Below are 22,093 nucleotides of genomic sequence, written 5' to 3'. Positions count from 1 at the left end.
CTTTTCTAAAACCCCTATTTTAATGTCTTTTGTTTGTAATAGGGATTTTAAACCCCTATTACATGTGTTAAGTTATTAAAACTTGTTGTAGGGATTTTATTTTCCCTTTACAAGTAATTTGTAACTTGCACATCTATCTCCAAAACCCGATTTTGCTTAAAAATGAAATAAAGTGACAATTTTAAACTTGCTATTGTGCCCAAAAAACCCGATTTTCTTCATAAAGTGCAAATTTGGGAATTTTAAACTTCTAATTGAATTTCCAAAACCCGATTTTGCCTGGTGAGGGAAAAGTGACTTTTTAAACTTGCTATATGGGAATTAAAACCCGATTTTCTCTATAGGCATTTTCAGTTTGAAGCAAGGTATGATTTCTTCTCTTTCTTTGGTTCATTTTCTTGTTTTCTTGTCTTCTTGTTTTTCCTTTCTAGTTGTAAATTTGTGTATCTGATTATTTTGCCCCAAAAATCGGTTTTGTGAGAGAGATTTTCCCCTTTGTAAAGCAATTTTTGAATTGCATTGTTCTTCCCCATTTTCCCTCTTTACTTGTATTCGGGATTTTAAATCCCGATTACAAGTTGGATGAAAATCATTGTTCTTCCCTTACGGTTAAAAGAATTTAACCATCTTTTGTTGAAATTTCAAGTTGCAAAGATGAAAAATACCCATCCTTCCAAAATTGAGTTTTTAGAACCGGATTGCATGTCCCAAGTTCTTCCCATTTGCTTGGAAGTGACATTCCCAAAATCTTCCCATTTTTATCCATCCATATCGCCTATATCCGTACTTTCCGTTCACGTCATTTCCCGCAAGTCTAATTCTCATTTTTCACTCATTTCTCCATTTTCCGTTTTACAAGTATACTTGCATTCGGGTTTTAAAAATCCGACTGCATGTGCATTCTTCCCAACTTGTATACTTGTAAAATTTTCCCCAAGATACGAAATTGGTCAAAGTCAAGATTCCTAGCATTTCCCATTTATTTCCCATCTTTCTCTCACAAAATCATGAAGTGCAAGGGTTGGAGTTCTTTCTATTTGAATAAGGAAAAATGTTAGTTGCAGATGATCATGATGTTGCCTTAACACTTTTAAGTCTTCATCGCAATATACCAGGTTATCTTTCAATGTCAAATTTGTCTTCATCTCCAATTTCGAAGAAGATGAAGTATAAATATGACAAGTACCAGAATGAAGTTTCACCTTCGCAAGTTTCCTCTCCTTTGGACCGCATAAAGACACAGAGATAGGGCATGTGGACATGTCAGAATTTGTCAAGAGAGTGGAGGATCTACATGATAGTAATATGCAGCGGCTGTTGGATAGCCACATCCATCATGCATCCTCTTTTCCAGTGGCTGCCCTAGAACCTGAATTTGTTCTCGCTTGCGCCCATCGCTTTGACAAGGAGATGAGAACCATTAAAAATGATGATGGTGAAGCAATAATCCGCCTTGATGCAGATACAATTGAGAAAGTCTTCAGAATACCACCAACACCTATTTATATGGAAATTTCAAAGGATAGTGCAGCCGAGTACTATGTCAAGAGAGAAAAGGATTGCAAACGTCATATTAACAGGTGGATTCATGAGCCACGAGCCCCCTTCTCAAGGTGGGCTAAGTTGTACCGTTGTGACTTTAAGTGGGAAATTGGAGACATCATAACTCTCCTCAGCAGGATGATGGGTCTTGAACACTCCAATGTTTTCGAACCCTGGATGTATCAGTTCACCATGTTCATAAGGCAATCCCATCATATATCATGGGGAGAGATTATCAGTGATGCTTTATGCGAGCAACTTGCAGCAGTCCCTACCACCATGACTTTCTACATGAATTCATACTTAGTGTATTTGGCAGCGTCACTCAGACATTTCCCTGGTCTTTCTACCAAGGGTGACCGCTCGCTTATACCTGTATGGGAATATTATGATCAGCTGCCTTTGAGACCCAACAGATTGCATTTCAGAAGAGTTCAAGTGCATTCTTTGGCTACTTCATGTGCCAGTGTGACAAGACTCTAAAGAACAGAAGGGTGTCAGATGAGGCATGGGAAAGAGTGAATGAGTATGGGTGCTTGTTTCTTCAATTCCCGACCTTTACCTATATGAGAGTCAGATGCTATAGTGGGCAGCCATACATGCTCCCTAGATACCCGACTGATAAGATCATTCTTATGGAGTTGGGAAAACAGATCATGGTCGTGCATGCTCATCAGTCTGTCAGACATAAAGTCGGAATGGGGATTTCTACAACAAACCCATTGAAAATTGGCCGGTATTCTCTTGTCACATCCGTCAAAGCGCTATGGAGACTGAGATGCAAGAGATTAAACTCAAAAGGTTTAAGTCTAGGGCAGATTTTGATTACCGGGGTATGAAGGAAAAAATCAAGAAATCCTTCATACACGTGCATCATATTGAGGATATCTGGGTAGATCTTCATACAGAAGTGGAGGTTTTCAAGATGGATTACTGCAAGCTTACTATTGAGCAGGTTATTGATTTGAACTTGGTGGATATTCCACAAGGGCTGATTGATGATGGGCATGTACTTGATCCTAAATATATTTCACGAAGGGTTGAGGAAGCTCCACTTGCTTTAATCCAATGGTCGCATAAAGAATGCACGCCCATTCTTGAAAGATTTCAGCCTATCTTGGCTAACACCAACACTTGGCTCAAAGGTAATGGTGTTAGACTCATCAAGATCAAGGTTGGGAAAAAAGATGAGTCTACGGGGCCTCTTGGACGTAGTCTGAGATTCAGATTAACAAGAAGGAAGGTGCATCATCTTCTGGCACCAAGATCAAATTGCGGGTTATTCGGGCAGTAGTTCTTCCTCCTGAGGAGGCGACAGTTCGTGGAAAGGAAAAGTCTCGGTTTCATGTTCATGTGATCGATCCTGATAATCCAGAAGAAAGACAACAATCTGATGATGCTCCTAAGTCTCTAGCTTCAGACTCACCTCATGAGATTCCTTCCTTAATTTCCATTGAGACGCCTCTTTCTTCTCTTGACATAACAGTGGAAGAGTCTCCTCAAAATGTCGTTCCTATTTCAGCAGTTGAGCCGCCTCCTGATCATCAACAAGAGGGTTTGCTGGAAATTCCTGAGGATACTACTACATGTATCCAGTTGTCAGAGATTGATACCTCCACTTCTGGCTTTGAAGAATTTATGAGGCAATCTTCATGCCCATTGGTTACTGAGCAAACCATGGTCGCCATCCAAACAGATACTCCTCCTAGGGTGACCACGGCTGTTCAAATAGAAACTGCTTCTCCTTCGCTTTCAGCAGCTACTCAAGGAGAACTAGTTGTTTTACCTCCATGGCTTAGTTCTTTTACCCCAAAGAGGAAGAAGCAGGAAATCTCTCCTGATGTCTTTGACTATTAGCAACTCAAACAGTCTAGGCCCAAGTTTGCTAAAACGGCCAAGACAATCTCAAGACTGACTGTTGATAGCAAGAAGATGAAAGTGGCAGAAATTGTTGAGCCCCTTGCGGATAAGCCACGTGAGGAAATGCAAGTTGTTGATTATAGGGTTACAAGGATAGAATTGAGCAAACAAACGCATGAAGTGGTCAAACACGATGCCCAGCAATCTGTAGCCTCACTAGTGTAGCGGTATGACGAGCTTCTAGCAAAGAAAGACAAGCTAGAAGAGGAGAACCAGCAACTTGTTGCATCTGTTCATAAAATTACAAAACTTGCTGGTGAAGGGAGTAATCCTACAAGTTCTTCCGGTTGTCAAGAACCGATTCGTGGAGTTGAGAGAGCTGCCCAGAAAGTACAAGCATTGGATTCTTGGGTGGATCAACTTCATGATCTATGTGCACAAGTGTTGAAAGACATTTTCCAAATGATGTCTAAGTTGGAGGCCATTGAAGAGAAATTGAAACATACCTCTGACACTTTCAAACAGAATCTGGAAAGGATTGAAGATAATTTGACAATCTGGCGCACCATGCCCCAACAACAATTGAGTGTTCTTTAGGAGCATGCCATTATTTCTTCCAGGGTCATGTACTTGGAATTTGAAGAACTTCTAGAGAATAAAGCCCTTGTTCTCAAATCCCTCATTGAGGAGATTGATGATGCAATGAGATTGTGGGGTGAAGTATTTCAAGGTATTGTTTCCCATTGTGAGAATGCTTCTTGCAACATAATGAGTCAAAATGGAGAGCTGATACCAAAAGAAGTTCTTGCAGATCTACAGATGAGTATTCATGATGAATGGAGAAGCGAACAATTCTCAGCTGCTTCAATTCAGGGTCTGATGAAACATCAAACCTTTTTGCACGAAATCTAGTCCATCTTGGAGAAGAACGATTGTATGCTTCTTCGATGCCATGATACCATTGTGAAGACCATGGTTGTTGCCAAGAACACTCACGAACCGAATCCTACCGAGCTGCGAATGATCATCCAGAAGTTCGAAGGATTCATGTCTTCACATGCTGCAGCTTAAGTGTTTTTCAACACTTAGTTGTATTTTTCCATATTTGTAATCTTTTAGTTGTAGTTTTTCTTTTGACAAGTTACATGTAAAAGCTTTTTGTAAATTGCAAGTTAAGTCTTTACTTGCACTTTTGTAATTACATGTAAGGCAACTACAAGTTGAGTTCAGTTAGGACTGTAGTTGGAATAAGTCTTAGTTAGTTATTGAATAAGTCTTGTTGGTTGAGAGAATCTTTCATGTTAGTTAGGATCCTCCCACCTTTTTCTCAAGGCTCCTCTTCTATAAATACTCGAGGTGTCTATTGTAGTCTTTATCTTTTTGAAAGCAAGTAAAAACTCTGCCAAATTTGCAGCAAAGAAGTCTTTGAGCTTTTATGTGTAAATTGAAGAATTGAAAGGAATAGAAGAAAATTGCTCAAGCTTTGAGTCTTTGTGCTACATTCTTGAGTTTGTGTTACATATTACCTTTCTTGCAAGTGTTTCTTTGAGAACTTAATCAAATCTGATTTGTAGTCTTTGAGCTGCAAGTATTGGAGATTAATTTAGTTAAAGTAGAAGTTCTATTGGCAAAAAGTTGTAAGACTTTGTGCTTACACTTGTTCTTAATAGAGTTTAGAAGTAAGTAGATTTTATGAGAAATAGCTGAGAGTCTTTGAGCTCACACTTGTTCTTGCTATCTTGCATAGAAAGAATAAGATATTTCAGTCTTTGTGCTGTTATAATTTGTTCTTAATAAAATTAGTATAGAAAAGGTTAAATAGGACTTCACATAATCAAGACTTTGAGCTTGATATTGCTGACCCGTCCCGAAAGAAGTGACGGAAGTCTTTGAGCTTTCAGGAAACTTCATTTCCTTTCTCTCATTTCATTTCGAAAGTTGTTATTGTTGTTTTATATCAAATCGCTATCACTTTTCTGTGAAGAGAAAAGGATATTGCCTTTCTTGAAAGAAGAAGAAAGACTGCTGTCCCATCCTATTTTATTTTTAAAGTTGTAGTTAGATAGGGGGAGCCTTCCCTTAATTAGGAGAGTTTTACTCACACACTGTGGTTGAAACCACAATTTTGTATATTTCCCCAAGTGTACAAAATTTTCAACCAACAAGGTTAACCAAATTTGTCCATTTTTTTGCTATTTCAGTACTGTATATAGCAGCTCAGGTGGCAAATTTATTTTTTAGAGAGATTTTCAGACTACATGGGTTACCCAAGAACATAGTGAGTGATGGGGACAACAAGTTTTTAAGCTTGTTTTGGCAAAAATTATTCAAATTGAGTGGGACTAAGCTCACTCCTAGTATCAATTTTCACCCACAAAATGGGACAGACTGAAATTGTTAACAAGTGGGTTGAAGGATACCTTTGGAATTACATTTTAGGACTGAAGAAGGCATGGGTAAGATGGCTTCACCTTTATGAGTATTGTTACAACTCCACATACCACATGTCAATTAAGATGTCACCCTTTATGGCCTTGTATGGTTATGAGCCTCCTAGCTTCATGGATTTATTATTTGGAGATAGAAGAGTGCCTAATGCAATGGATTTGTTATAGCATAGCCAAAACATAATGAGATCCTTGAAGGAAAATTTTAAATAGGCCCAAAATCGGTAAAAGCAATATGCAGATCAACATAGCATTGAGAGAGTTTTTGAGGTTAGTGACATGGTCTATCTAAGAATGCAGCCCTAGAGGTCGTCCACTCTCAAGAAGAGTGGATCAAAGAAGTTGACCCCCCGGGTTTACCGCCCATTCAGGATCTCCAAGAGGATTGGAGAAGTGGCTTATGAGTTGCTATTACCAGCAAATAGTAAGGTGCACAATGTTTTCCATGTGTCTCAACACAAGAAGGCATTGGGACATAATGTAGTTCCTTTTTCCAAGTCGCCACCATTGGATGAGAAAGGGAAACTTATTCTCATTCCGAAGGCTATCATTGATATCAGGGAATGCACTCTTAAGAGGCGAGTTATTAGAGAGTACTTGGTGAAGTGGAAGAACTTGTCAATCGAGGATACCATGTGGGAGAATGAGCAGGGTTTGCAACATCCAGAGCTGAAATTGCTTGGGAACAAGCAATTTTGGGGAGGGAGGATTGTAATATCCCCTCTATAGGCCTTAGTATTTGGAGGTTGTTAGCCTATCATTGTTTCTCCATATGTTAATGCATATTGATAGGGGAACTTTTGGGATATTTATTAATTAAATGCAAAAATAAGGCTCCATTAATTTCACTTCATTGCATTTAATTAATATTTTATCTGACTTGGTCTTGGCACTCATTTAACTGACTTGGTCTTGGCACTCATTTAAGAGAATAATGCAATATTTTAATTTAATCCTAAGTTCTAATCGTCTTGGGTGTAGTAAGAAAGGGGATGTAAGGGAAATATTATAATTGTTTAATTCTTCCTAAGTGGCGAGAGTGGGATGTTTTAAAAACTATTTTATTTTCCCATTGAAAGGGCATGGACTTAGCGGGAATCAAAAAATTAGATTAATTGCCTAAGTTTGGCATGGTGAAGGCCAAAGAAATTAAAGAAAGTTTTTCCTTTCATCTTGCGTCCGGTGCAAGAAGAAAAAGGACAAGAATTGCAGGTTTTGAGTTTTACAAAGCTCTTGGCGGGCAAAAATCTTCCTTGAGGAGGTCATCTTCAAGAGTGAAAGATCTCTCTAGGATGGTAGATTGATTGTTTCATCTCAGAGACCATACATGGGCATCAATTTTCAGTGATTTTGGTGAAATATTCAAAGTTTTTGGGGTTTGTTCATGATGAAAATCTATATGGTATTTTGATTGAATATTGCTCTAATTCTGAGTGGTCTCTTGCATAAGATTGAGTTTGATTTTGGAATGTGAGTAAATTATTATTAATTTCTCATCTTGTCATACAAAGTAAATGGAATGTAAATCATGCAATTGAATCAATTAGGTAGATAAAGCCAGGAAACTATATGGGTATTCTTCTAATGCTTTTCTCAGTGCAAGGTGATCTTATTGGAGCATTAATTTGGTGATTATCAGCAGAGGCTTATTTTCTGAAGTCTACGTTACCAGTTCGGGTTCGGATTCAGGTACGGATTCGCGTATTCGGCAAAAAAAATCTTGGGTACGAGTACGGGTTTGTCCACACACACACACACATATATATATATATGTTAAAACATCAAAATTATAAAATATAATTATATAATTTATAAATTATCACTACCATTATTGATTATTACAATGATACAATCCATACAAAAATGAAATATACAATGTGACTGCTGCAATGATATATTACAGCAGTTATTAACATATCAGATATTACAGAGAATAATATAATACAACATCATTCAACCACGAAAAAAGGATCCTAAGTTAGAGCACAGCAGGGATGAATAAGAATAGCATTAGGACAGAAGGATGAACAGAATAAGGACATAAATAAAAGCAGATCTGCAGTAGTCTAGAACAGCTTGGTGCGATAGAACGAGAGAATATATGAGTAGCCTTATGTAGAGGATAAGAACATAATTTAGAGCAGACCGGTGAAGCATATTGGAAAATATCAGAGAGACATGGGTTTACATGTTAAAAAAATATTTTAAAAAGTATTTTTTATTGGTCTTTGTGTTTTTATGACCCGTGGGCCCCATTTTTGGGAACCCATGGGCCTGGGTTCTCCTGGGATCTCCCTGTGTTCCACCTGGGTCCTGCCCAGGTGGATGGTTCTCTGTGGGTTCTCTGTGGCAGGACCCACAGAGAACCCATCCACCTAGGCAGGACGCAGGTGGAACCCAGGGAGAACCCGAGGAGGACCAAGACCGGGCAAGAACCAGGACCCGAACCTAGCCTAAAATGCCAAGAACCGGTATCTTAGTTTGAAGTTTATTATTTTGATTGGTAGTTAAACAGTCCAAGAAATCTGTTGGAGGTCAATTTGAATAGTGTTTAGAATTTTGTGGGTATTGTCTCATTGCTTTTATTTGACCCAGCCTTCCATTTCTGAGCAAATTGGACTAAATGTTTTGAAGAGTTTAATTCATTCAATAAATTGCCTTCCACTTTAGCATCCAGAATTGGGTATTATCGACCAGCAAGTGATCTAATCTTGTGAGCCAATTTTAAGCTTATTTCCAGTTTCTTAACTGGCATCCTAGCTGGTAGCAGGTGTTGGTTTGAAGCTTGGTCGTATTTTCGGCAATTTTGCAACAGTAACTTATTTTTCCAGCCTATCGCATGCTCCAAGAGTCCTCAACTTTGGTGGCAACTTGTGAAGATCAGGTTAATTCTTCATTGGATTGTTTCACAGGGTTATTTTCTGATCTGTAAGTGTTTTCTAATAAGTGGTTATGTTGTCATTTTATGACACCCTTGGTCCATCAGAGATACGATCCATGGACCAGCGCTGCCCCAATTGATCAAGGAGAAAGCAATGGAACTATGAAGTGTGAAGTGTTGTCTTGTCTGGAGGAAGTTCCTTAGTCCTCAACCCCAGAACTCCGGACCCCCGAAGTTCCCAGGTTGTTAAGACTCCTTTTCTCTTCCCCGAAACTTCGGAACCCCGAGGTTCCGAGGTTCCTTCCTTAGCCTCCTTTTCTCTTCCCAGGAACTCCAGAACCCCGAGGTTCCAAGTTTCCTTCCTTGGCCTCCTTTTCTCTTCCCCGGAACTCCGAAACCCCGAGGTTCCGAAGTTCCTTTCCTTAGCCTCCTTTTCTCTTCCCCGGAACTCCGGAACCCTGAGGTTTTGAAGTTCCTTTCCTTAGTCTTCTTTTTCTCTTCCCTAGAACTCCGGAACTCCGAGGTTCCGAAGTTCCTTACCTTAGCCTCCTTTTCTCTTCCCCGGAGCTCTAGAACCCCGAGGTTCTGAAGTTCCTTTCCTTTGCCTCTTTTTCTCTTCCCTGAAACTCTGGAACCCCGAGGTTCCGAAGTTCCTTTCCTTTGCCTCTTCTTCTCTTCCCCGTAACTCCGGAACTCCGAGATCCCGAGATCCCAAGCCTAAGTCTTCCCAACTTCCTTCCGGCTTGCAACACTTCCAGATGGTGTGATCAACACTCAAGGTTTTTAATGCTCCAACAACTCTTGCGACCAGTTTTCTATATAAGGTTGTTATGCCTCATTGTAAAAGGTTCTCTCCCTGCTAGCTTGAGCTATTCTATGCTTTTTCACTTCTCTTAAAGACTTGTATTTATCTTGCATTTCTGCAACTGTAAGTTTGGCCATTGGCCTTATAATGAATTGAAATCGTCATTCTTGCCTTACTTCAACTTATGTATGTTGTGTATGTGTTCTTATCTTCATTGTAAGCGTATGTTTGTGGCTTTCTTTCACATATATGTTGTGTTAACCTGTTTCTGGGTGTGACTTGTGGGAAACCTTCTCCCCTCTTGACATTCAGCAAGTCTTAACCTCCATACGTGCATTAAGGTCATTCATGCAAATGAAGTTTGTGCATCTCCTAGGTATTTCAGTTGATTCTTTGTGCCATTTTGGGTGGGGAGAGTAACATCTCTTAGCTTGGTGCATCACCTCCTTTCATTTTAAGAATTTCTCTCTTCCCTTTTCCTCTGCAAGCTGTTAGGATAGGTTTAGAAGTAAGATTTGGAGTGTTGAGTTGGTTCAACACCTGCACTTGGATTGAGAAGGAAGTCGGCCTTCTCCGAAGATTCAACCCCCTTGCGCAAGGTCCCACACTTTGAGGTTGTTTCCATGTTTCACAAGGTTGTTGAGTTCATAGCTCAGCAAGGGTGCAAGCTTTTGTGATAACAGTTTTTGGCACGCCCGGTGGGACAGACTTTCGATTTACATGCTAAGGATTCAGTGATGTTCTTAGTGTCTCATCCTTTAGAGGCAGTCATTTTTCAAGCACTTGGCGACTCTGCTCACAAGTCCAGTCTCTTGTTCATGACTTGTTCCTAACTCCGAAACCCCCGGGTTTCGAAATTCCTAAGTCCTCAACTCCGGAACCCCAAGGTTACGAAGTCTCTGCTCACAAGTCCACTCTTGTTCATGAATTGTTGCAACTCCGGATTTCATGCCCAAAATTCATACAAGGACGTCTTCTAAAGGTTTTTTCCAATTTGTAGAACTCCCATCTTCAAGTTCTAGAAGGCAGAGAGGTAGACCTTCATTGTCACGAGTCAGGGTTGTCAAGGTCGTTAACACTCCATCTCCCAAGTCTCGTTTTACCCCTCCATTTACAAGACCATTACTGTCTTGGGCTCCCACTACTCATATCAATAGACCATTGTTTCACATGGCCAGAAATTAGGTTTTTGTTACCTTCAATGGGGGGAGTCCTCTTATTTTGACCCAATGGAATGATATACTAGTGGCTGAGTTAAAGAGCATACTATATACTTCACTGGTGAAACAGCTACTACCCCCATTGAGCATATTCAAGACATTGTGAACATCTGCTTCGTCCATAATGTCACTCAGGATGATGTTGCTGTCAAACTCTTAGCCACATCTTTGAAAGGAAAAGCTTTGCAGTGGTATAGAGTGTTGTCGTCTAGCTCCATTCACAATTGAGATGAATTAGGGGAGAAGTTGTGCAACCATTTCGAAGACAAAAGTGATCACCTATCACTTGTGGAGCAGTTGACTATAATTAAGAGGGCACCTCATGAGTTCATGGGAGATTTCAATTTCAGATTCCAAAAGACATGGAATAGAATTCCTGCTCTAATGAAGCCATCTCCAAATCATGCCTTCTTGTATTATCTGAGAACTCTCAACAGCGATATAGCTGTCATGATACAATCAATGGGTGGAGCCTCCCTACCGGATGCATATGACATAGCCATAAGGGTAGAAAATTGTTTGATACAGGTTGGGAAGATTGCTCCAAGGCCTCCAATGCCTCTCTTCCCAGAAGCTCCTACTCAACCACCCACCTTGGCTCCTATCCCCATGGCGCCCACAGGTCAACCGTCTACATCCTCTACATCCTCTAATGAGCTCCATGAAGTCAAGACTCTATTGCAAAGCTTTGGCAATAAGTTGGTGACACTAAAGAGGCAACAAACCCAGCATAGTAGACCTTATGAAGCACAAAATCAGAACTATCAGCAGAATAGGCCACCCTTTCAAGGGCAAAACCAATGGAGCAACGCTAGGACTTTGAATAGTGTGAACCCCATAGCTGCAAGTAACTCAAAAGCAATAGTTCCAATGCAAAACAGCCTCGCACAAGAGCAAGATTGGTGTCAACCATGCAATCAACCACACAACCAAGGTGCATGTCAAAATGGAGAGATTGTCCAAGCCTTAGTGGTGCAGGATGAGCCAACCACCTCTGGCCAGCAATATGACCCAAATCAGCCTAGTGTTGGCACTCAGGCTTACTTGCAAGGAGATTCTACCTTTGTCAATTGGCAGGAGGCAGACAAACGGTGAATCTATGCTACAATATACAAGGTCAAAGAAAAGAGCCATGGAAGTTGCCTCACCTTCAACATCGGCCCAAGCTCCAACGCCCAATGTAGCTGTCCAAGGTACAAGCCAAAATACCATGCAGAGTAGCAAGAGGCAAGAGGAGGCCCAAGTCGTCCAAAGAGAAAAGGTAGACCTTGTAGCTTCAAAGGGGCCTCCAAAATCAGCTAGTGTTCTTGTCAATATAGTTGATCAGATGAAGAAGGCCAACCTCAATGTCACTATGTGGGAGGCCCTTTCCATCCCATCTCAAAGGGATTTGCTCAAGGAGGCACTGAAGGACATCAACCAGTTAGATGATGAGGCAGAAGTCAGCAGGAAGGCAATTTCCACCAGTTTGGTACAACCCAAGGAGGAGGAAGATTCAAGCAAGATCAGCAAGTCGGGACCCTTCTATCTCTCTTTAATCATAGGAGATAACTTAGTTCGCAACTGCATGATAGATTCAGGAGCTAGTAGCTCAGTCATGTCTAAGAAGGTAGTTGATCTTCTTGGCATAGAATATGAACCTGTGACCAAAGAGGTGGCCCAATTGGATGGCACTTCTATTAAGAAAGTAGGGGTTGTTAAAATTTTGAAGTTGACATTGCATGCATGCCCTGGTTGCACTGTATTGCAAGACGTACCAATCATCGACCTCCCTGTATTCTTTGCCATTTGTCTGTCTAGAGACTTCACCGCCAAGATAGGTGGATACCTGTCTTTTGATTGATCCCACATGCTATTTCGAACAAGGTATGGTACCAAGGTTACCATAAGGGTGAGCCCATTGCGCAAAACCACATTGAGCCCTACATCCCCAGCCCTATAAACATGAATTACACTTTGCACGAAGAGGGGGAGGAGTGTATTGTCCGTGAGCCTGCTACTCTTTTGCAAGAGGTCCCTGATTGTTTGTTGGATGAATGGACCAATGCTTTTCAGTTTGATCCATTAGTCGAGACTAAAGAGACTGGGCTTGGTACCTATTGTATCCATGAAGAGAATACTCCTATCCCTAACCTCAGCAAGACACAAGGAGATTCAGAGGAGTTGTGGAGCATGTTTTTTGATGGTTCAAGAAATAGAAACGGTGCAGATGTCGGTGTGATGCTTGTTTCTCCTGAGCAAGAGAAATATTTCTTCTCTTTTAGGCTTCAGTTTGGTTGCACCAACAATGTCGTTGAGTATGAAGCCTTGATCCAAGGCCTCCAACTTGCACAAAACAGAAAGATCAAAACCTTGCAAGTATTTGGAGATAGCGAATTGGTTGTTAATCACATCTGAGCTCAAAGTATAACAAAGAAAAACCTACTCAAATCATACAAACAAAGGGTTTGGGACTTGATTGAAGGATTCGAGGCCTTCAACATCCAGAGTATTCCTAGAAGTCAAAACAAGCATGTTGATAGGCTTGCAGCAGTTGGTGCCCAGTTCGACATACCAGCACATGTTGCAAGCAAGAAGGAACAACACATCAGGCTTGTTGTGAGGCCTGTTGTCCAAGACAATCAGGCAAATTGGCAAGTATTCAAAAGTGATCAGCAGATTGTTAATTTCTTGCAAAATGAAGCAGAATTTTATGCTAAAAATCAGTCTAGGCTACAAGACCAGTATGGAGATCAAATCATGCAGCTCAACTCCAACAAGTTGCCTAAAGGTCTAGTTACCTTGGAAGGCATTTTCAACTCGGATGATCAATTGAAGAAGAAGATGAACCAGGCTGCAAAGAAGGGTGATTACAAGCCAGTTGTTGTTGCCGAGGGTAGGTCTCTAAACTTGGGTAAGGTATGTTCCTCAACCGAACAAGAGGCCTTTGTTGAGCTTTGTCAAAAGTATGATGACATAGTTGCTTGGACCTATGAAGATTTGAAGGGTTTTGACCCTAGCTTAACCCAACATACTATAGAGATAGACTTGAATGCCAAGCCAGTTAGACAAAAGAAAAGACCAATAAACCCCAAGATTAAGCCACTAATGAGGACGGAGTTAACCAAACTCATAGAAGCCAATATCATATTCCCTATCAAGCACTCCTCCTGGGTGGCCAACCTTGTCCCTGTAAGGAAGAAAAATGGGGAAATCAGACTATGTGTACACTTTAGGGACCTCAACAGAGCCTCCCTCAAGGATCATTATCCCCTTTCCTCCATGGAGCAGATTCTCCAAAAGGTCAGTGGCTCAGAAAGATTTTCATTCTTGGATGGGTATTCAAGCTACAATAAAATTTTAGTCTAAGAATCAGACCAATACAAGACTGCATTTACTAGTAAGTGGGGTACCTATTCTCATTGCAAGATGCCTTTTGGGCTAACCAATGCAGGTGCCAAGCTTCAAAGAGCAATGGACATGGCTTTCAAGTGGGTATTAGCAAAGTTTGTGCTTATATACCTTGACGACATAACTGTTTATTCAAAGCATGCAACTGACCATATTGGTCATCTTGAGCAGGTGTTCATGAAATGCAGGAAGTATGGTGTGTCCTTGAACCCTAGTAAGTGTGTATTTGCTACTGATCAAGGAAGATTGCTAGGACACATTGTATCCAAAGATGGCTTGACCATTGACCCCGAGCGAGTGGAGGCTATTCTTTCTCTCCCACTCCCCAGTCACAAGAAGGGATTGCAAAGTTTCCTTGGTAGGATCAATTTTGTGAGGAGGTTCATTCCCAACCTTGCCACCATGGTAAAACCCCTCACCATAATGTTGAAGAAAAATTTGGTTTTCAGTTGGACCAAGGAGGGGAGGACCGGTTTTGAAGAGATTAAACAAGCAATTGCTCAAGCCCCTACCTTTGTCAACCCTAACTATGAAAGGGAATTTATCCTCTATACCTTCAAAGGAGAATCCAGCATCTCAATTGTCCTAACACGGCTGAACATGATAATTTAGAGCAACCTATTGCCTTCTTTAGTGAGGGGTTAAAAGACTATGAGCTCAAGTATAGCTATGTAGAGAAGCAAGTCCTCACTGTTGTAAGGGCATTAAAAAATTTCAGACACATGTTGTCTAACAACAGGATCCAGCTCTTAGTTCCACATGCAAGTGTCAAGGATTTCCTTCTAAACAAGGACATCAGTGAGAGGAGAGTTGGGTGGATAACCAAGGTCATGGAATACGACATCAACATCAAGATCACCAAGCTTGTAAGAGGCAGGGGCCTATGAGAACAACTTGTCTCATCTTCTGAGACTACTTCAGAGGTCGCCCTTGTGTTACAAGAGGATCAATCAACTAGCAACGACACTCAATTCAAGTGACATGACCACCTTCTTAATGGAAGGTAGATACCCCCAAGGTCTGGACAGGACCAAAAGAAGGCATTTTAGGTTGCAATGCATCCCCTACGTCTTAGTGGATGGCACCCTTTTTCAAAGAGACTCTAATGGAGTCTTGTTAAGATGTATCGAGCAAAATCAAGTTAGCAGATTGTTAGAAGAATTTCATGATGGCTCTTCAGGGGGCCACTTCTCTGCAAGGACCACAACTATCAAAATAATGAGGGCTGGTTATTACTGGCCATCCTTGTTCAATGCTCACATAGAAGGGTGAAGAATTCCAAGAAATGTGCTTTCTTCTCTGGAAAGCAAAGACTAGCTGCCCTACCTCTTCACCCCATCTGAGAAGATCAACCATTCGCACAATGGGGTTGAGACTTCATTGGCATGATAAATCCACCTTCTAGTGTTGGCCACAAGTGGATCTTGGCCACAACAGACTACTTCACTAGGTGGACAGAGGCAGTTGCATTGAGGGATGCCACTGAGGCCTCAATATTGGAATTCCTTGATGGAATTGTGACAAGATTCGGTGTCCCCTCCGCCATCATATCAGATAATGCTAAGGCATTCGTTGGAACCCAAATCAGTTCTTGGGCAGTTAAGCATGGTGTATACTTGAAGACGTCAACCAATTATTACCCTCGGGGTAATGGCTTAGCTAAATCTTCCAACAAGAACCTCATCAGGATAATCAAAAGAACGGTTGAAGACAACCAGAGGTCGTGGCATATTAAGTTGAGGACAGCCTTATGGGCTGACAAGATCACACCCAAGAGGGCGATTAGTAACTCCCCTTTCATGCTGCTATATGGGAAAGAAGCAAGACTCCCAATTTCATGCTGCTATATGGGAAAGAAGCAAGACTCCCAACTTCCCTAGAGTTACCCTCTCTTGAACTAGCACATCAGTTGGAATTGATAGAAAATGATGCCATGACAGTAAGGCTAGCTGAGCTGATGGAGCTAGAGGAGGTTAGAGGTCAGGCTATGCATACGCTTAGACTCGTCAAGAACAGGTCAAGAGAGTTTTTGACAAAAAGGCTACTAATAGGATCTTCAAAGAGGGAGATCTAGTTCTAAAGTGGGATACAAACAGAGTCAAAGCTGAGCGACACTCCAAATTTGATGCTATCTGGAGTGGTCCATATGTCATCACTGGTTGCAAGGAGGCAAATGCATTTCATCTCTCCAGGCTTGATGGCGAAGTTCTTCCAATCCCAGTGAATGGGATTCATCTCAAGCCCTGCTTCTAAAGAGGGTATTGATGACTATGTAAATATTAGACTAGAAGTTGTTTTGCTTTCATAAGTGCTTGTGCACCTGCCGCACCCTCCTTAAGAGGGTGTGTGCTCTAGTTTCCAGTTTCCCTCCAAGTGATGGTGCACACATGTTTTGGGTCTTTTCAAATGACTCAGTGCCCAATGGATGTTCAAGGCTTCTGATCTATATGCTTAGCAGGAAAGCATCCCACAGAGGTCGCCAAAAATGTTGTCATTTATGACACCCTTGGTCCATCAGTGAGAACCGATCAGAGATACGATCCATGGACCAATGCTGCCCCAGTTGATCAAGGAGAAAGCAATGGAATTATGAAGTGTGAAGTGTTGTCTTGTCTGGAGTAAGTTCCTTAGTCCTCAACCCCGAAACTCCGGACCCCCGAAGTTCCCAAGTTACTAAGCCTCCTTTTCTCTTCCCCGGAACTCCGGAACCCCGAGGTTTCGAGGTTCCTTCTTTAGCCTCCTTTTCTCTTCCCCGGAACTCCAGAACCCCGAGGTTCTAAAGTTCCTTTCCTTAGCCTCCTTTTCTCTTCCCTGAAACTTCGGAACCCCGAGATTCCGAGGTTCCTTCCTTAGCCTCCTTTTCTCTTCCCCAGAACTCCGGACACCTGAAGTTTCCAGGTTGCTAAGCCTCCTTTTCTCTTCCTCGGAACTCCGGAACCCCGAGGTTCCTTCCTTAGCCTCCTTTTCTCTTCCTCGGAACTCCGGAACCCCAAGGTTCTGAAGTTCCTTTCCTTAGTCTTTTTTTTCTCTTCCCCGGAACTCCGGAACCCCGAGGTTTCGGAGTTCCTTTCCTTAGCCTCCTTTTCTCTTCCCCGGAACTCCGGAACCCCGAGGTTCCAAAGTTCCTTTCTTTTGCCTCCTATTCTCTTCCCCGAAACTCCAGAACCCCGAGATCCCAAGATCCCAAGCCTAAGTATTCCCAACTTCCTTCTGGATTGCAACACTTCCAGATGGCATGATCAACACTCAAAGTTTTTAATGCTCCAATAACTCTTGCGACCAGTTTTCTATATAAGGCTGTTATGCCTCATTGTAAAGGGTTCTCTCCCTGCTGGCTTGAGCTATTCTATGTTTTTTTCACTTCTCTTAAAGACTTGTATTTATCTTGCACTTCTGCAACTATAAGTTTGGCCATTGGCCTTATAATGAATTGAAATCATCACTCTTGCCTACCTTCAACTTATGTATGTTGTGTATGTGTTCTTACCTTCATTGTAAGTGTATGTTTGTGGCTTTCTTTCACATGTATGTTGTGTTAACCTGTTTCTGGGTGTGACTTGTGGGAAACCTTCTCCCCTCTTGACATTCAGCAAGTCCTAACCTCCATATGTGCGTTAAGGTCATTCATTCAACTTAAGTTTGTGCATCTCCTGGGTATTTCAATTGATTCTTTGTGCCATTTCGGGTAGGGAGAGAAACGTCTCTTATCTCGGTGCATCACCTCCTTTCATTTTAAGCATTTCTCTCTTCCCTTTTCCTCTACAAGCTATTAGGATAGGTTTAGAAGTAAGATTTGGAGTGTTGAGTTGTTTCAACACCTGCACTTGGATTGAGAAGGAAGACGGCCTTCTACGGAGATTCAACCCCCTTGCACAACGTCCCACACTTTGGGGTTGTTTCCATGTTTCACGAGGTTGTTGAGTTGATAGCTCAGCAAGAGTGCAAGCTTTTGTGATAACATGTTCCATTAATGAGCTTGTTCTGAGAGGCATTTTTGAGTTGGAAAAATAATTCATTGCTGCCTTGGGAAGGAATTAAATCTGTTTGGAGCATAGAAACGGGACTCGCCCGGACTCGCCTAAACTCCGAGTCCGAGTCATGCTCGCCGAGTCTCTGGGACTCGGAGTCGAACTCGAACTCGTCCGAGTCTGGCGAGCAAACTCACCAGACTCGCCGAGTTGGCGAGTTTGGCTCAAACTCGCCAAACTCGGCGAGTCCCGAGCCCCAAACTCGGCTACTGGCTGGGTTAGTAAAATGACAAAAAAAATACATTTTTAAAAGTTTTTTTTAAATGAATGGTATCGTCTTTGTTCACTACAACCTTTGCCTGAGAATGAGAAAAATTAGGGTTACAAAATGTCAGCCAATAGAAAAATAAAACCCGACACCTTTATTAAATAATAAGTTTTTTTGGCCTCGCGGGGTGCTGCCCCTCGACCCCACCCTGTATTGCGACAAGGAAGGCGCAAGGGGCGCTGCCCCTTGACCCCACCTTGGGGGCGCTACCCCCAAACCCCCGTCGAAAAATATGGGGGGAAACTGCGTCGATAGAAGTAGGGAAAATTTAAGCTCCGAGTCTGACACTAATTGGATCGACCAAGTAGATATAGAGGCTGAGACTGTAGCCATGGCAGAGGAGGAGCGGAGAGCACGAGCACAAACAGGAGATTTAGAGGCAGATAGTGACACGGATGTTCCTGATGTTGGTGAGCATGGCATGGTGTACGGGGAGCGGCTATGGCTGTCGAATCATCCAGGACCTACCTTAGACGCCTTCACAGGGGGGCGGGGCCGGAGGATGCAGGCTCCTCTGAGCCATAGGCTTGTAGTTGTATTTACCTTTGGTATTTGTATGAAACATTTGATGATGATCATATGATGACATGGATTTTTTATTCCATGAGTTTTGTAATATTGTATACATTTGACAATATTTATATATCTATGTTTGTTATTTCCTTCAGCTACAATTTGCGTTTATGCTTATGTGATTGATGTATACTTGTGTATGTAATCAAATAAGCCGAGTTTGATGATCAATAAAGGGTGCCTGAAACAAGTTTTAAGTCTTTAAAAATCTCTAAATTTCTTGAGTTTTTCACTTTCCCGAGTCCAGCCGAGTCTGGAGCCGAGTCTGACGCCGAGTCCCGAGTCCGAGTCGGCCTTGCCGAGTCCGAGTCCCGTTTCTTTGGTTTGGAGGCTCTTCTCCCAGCTGCTTATTCTTTGTTATTATCATACTTGTAATCAGACCAGCAAATTAATGAAAGCATCTAGAAAAGAAAAGTATAGTAGCTGTTGCAGAGATCCTTTGTCATATTGCTGCACTTGAAAGGAAATATCATAAGATTTGAGCCTCATCATCTTCTGTTATTGCCGCTGTCCAAGAGGATAATTGTAATCAGACCTGAAAGTTAATGAAAGCGTCTAAAATAAGGTACCTATAATCATTTCCAATCAATAGTTGAATGTTAAGTTTATTAATTACAATCTTCAAGTTTGGTATTGTCTTTTTTTGGCTTAAGCATTGTTATGGCATCTTGAATGAATATTTTAAAACTCTATTCCAAACATCTACAAAAAGAAATCTATTCCATTTGGCAAGAAACATTATAACATTGGCAAACGAAATTGAAAAAAATTGGGGGTTGATCACTTCACATTTCCATCCATCTTATGCAGCGATTCCTATTTTATATTATGATTATTATGGATTAATTGATTGCTTTTTCAGTACTATATGGTAGAATGAACTAATAATCTGAAGATGGTTTAGCCAAGTTGTTTTGTATAGTTGCTTTTGTGCATTTCTAAAGGTTAAAAGGAATTAAAGCTACTACACAAGACATAAATGATCCATTACAATAGTTTGTTTTATCGTGCAAGATGTTGGTTATGTTGTGCAAGCTAACATGGATGCCATACTTGCTGTACAAGATAAATCTGTTGTGTGGGGAAGCTGCTGAGCTGTTCAACACAACCAATATGTTGCACAACAAGACCACTTTGTTGTGCATTGTAACCAATCTATTGCACAAGGGTATATCTTGTCTATAATGGCAGCATTCCAAATGTGGTGAGTCTCAAAACTAGAGTAAAAGAGGTTCTGTTCAACATGCTAACGATTGTTAGATGCTCATTTGGTAGCTGCCAAAGAGGAAATTGCCTATGTTGAAATTAGACAAAGTACAAATCTGACTCAGCAAAGTTGTTATGAAATTATTTTAAGAGTTTTATAGGTGGCATTCTATTTTACATTATTGTTACAACAGAATGCCACAACTAGTATCTATATGATGCTTTAGCTAAAGGATGCTGGTTCCTCATCTTGAAATCAAAAAAAATCTCTTCCAAATGATTAGCAATTCCATTGTTTCACAAAAAAGAAAAAGCTTGAAGCAGCAACCTTTAACTGTTCTTGATTTATATATTATTTATTTATCAGAAAAAAGTTGTTTCTATGGGATAAGATTGTGTTCTGCATCAATTTAAATTGGGAAAGTGTCCCACTTGAGAGAATTAGTGATGGTTTAGGTTTGTTTCTATTTGTGCATTTGTGCTACCTGATTATTATTTCATGTTTTGTTTGGATAGTTAACAATAAGATAGTTGAGATTGTTTTTATTCTGATTTGATTTACAGCATGTCACAGTATTATGTTTTAATTACAATCTGAAACAATTCCCTTTGTATTTTGCAAGTAGTTTCCCTATTCATCAAGGATCCCTAATTAAATAAGATGTGCATTTCATATAGGGAGTTCGGTTTTAAATAGGACTTGCAGTCTTGCATATACTTCGTCAACATCTGACCAAAAACCAACATTCCTCGATCAAAACAATATTGAGTGTGCTCAATAGGTGGTACCATCCTCATTGAATAGGTTAGTTTTCACCTATTTTGGTTTTCAGCAGATTCAGTTCAATTTTGCAGTCAGCTTCTCTCCCATGATTCCTTTGCAAGTAGTTATAGATTATATTTTTCTTAGTGTTTCTTAAACAAAGTAAAAATTTGTTGGATACACATAAACCTAACAAATTAACAAAGTTTAACTTACAAGTCATAGCAATTATTTGACAACAATAATATTTTTCAGTGTGTAAATTTTTTACATTTACCTACACTATATTTTATAGTTAGAATAATGCATTCAAAAATATTGTTATGAAAAATCCCTGATCACATTTTATCCAATTAAATTTACCACATACCTTATTTCTATGCAATTTAGCATCTGGTTACCATACTGGTCCTACAGCTCCAACATTCTTTTTTATTTTTTATAATTCATTATTTAGCACTAACTATAAAGCAACCAATTTCCTTCATTTTGAACTCAATGTTTCCTTGTTTTAGAAGAAAAATACTAGCATCAAATAAGAGTTATTGTCCTTACCTCTGTCATTCCATGTAACACAGCACCTGCAACAGTTACATGTACAAATCCTTCTCTTCCATAGCTATGTTGAGGACTATCACTCAATTTCCTTACACGCGATACATCTGTGAGAAGCAACAATAGTTGAGCGATAATATGTTCATTGATATTCTTAACAAATAAATGATTCCTTCAACAAGGATTCATAACTAATGGTACATTTTTAAAAGACCATTAAACATACAAGGCAAAGCTATTGATACTAACTATAAGAATTTAAATAATATTGGAAAATACAAGTTCCAAGTACAATTAGTTGGCCACCAATTCAAAATATGTCAATTACAACTTACAACAAAACTCATTAAAAGTACATTTTAGGATTCATTTAGCTGACTCCCAAGCCTAAAAACCCTTTTAAAGATGCCATGCAAACCCAAACTTAATCTAATATGTGTTGATTGAGTTAGCGATGTGGTCGCTTGCATTGAGCTCTTTAAAAATGGTTTAAAACATTTCCTGTAGCATTATTGCATTTTTGAATGGTTAACAGGCATGTGAATTTTATTAAAA

The 22,093-nt window shown here is 40.5% G+C and overlaps 1 protein-coding gene across 6 annotated transcripts in view; it reads right to left on the bottom strand.

The window, feature by feature from the left end:
• Positions 1-22,093, bottom strand: part of LOC131076830 (auxin-binding protein T85) — a 160,928-nt gene that overhangs the window by 95,902 nt on the left and 42,933 nt on the right. For all 6 annotated transcript variants that reach the window (XM_058014162.2, XM_058014165.2, XM_058014164.2 and 3 more), the window contains one exon: positions 21,539-21,645. In XM_058014162.2, the coding sequence (XP_057870145.2) occupies positions 21,539-21,645 (107 nt within the window). The remainder of the gene's footprint in view (positions 1-21,538; positions 21,646-22,093) is intronic.

The sequence above is a fragment of the Cryptomeria japonica genome, chromosome 9 (assembly GCF_030272615.1).
Source record: "Cryptomeria japonica chromosome 9, Sugi_1.0, whole genome shotgun sequence".
NCBI classification, from domain to species: Eukaryota; Viridiplantae; Streptophyta; class Pinopsida; order Cupressales; family Cupressaceae; genus Cryptomeria; species Cryptomeria japonica.
This window is presented reverse-complemented; position numbering and strand designations above follow the sequence as displayed.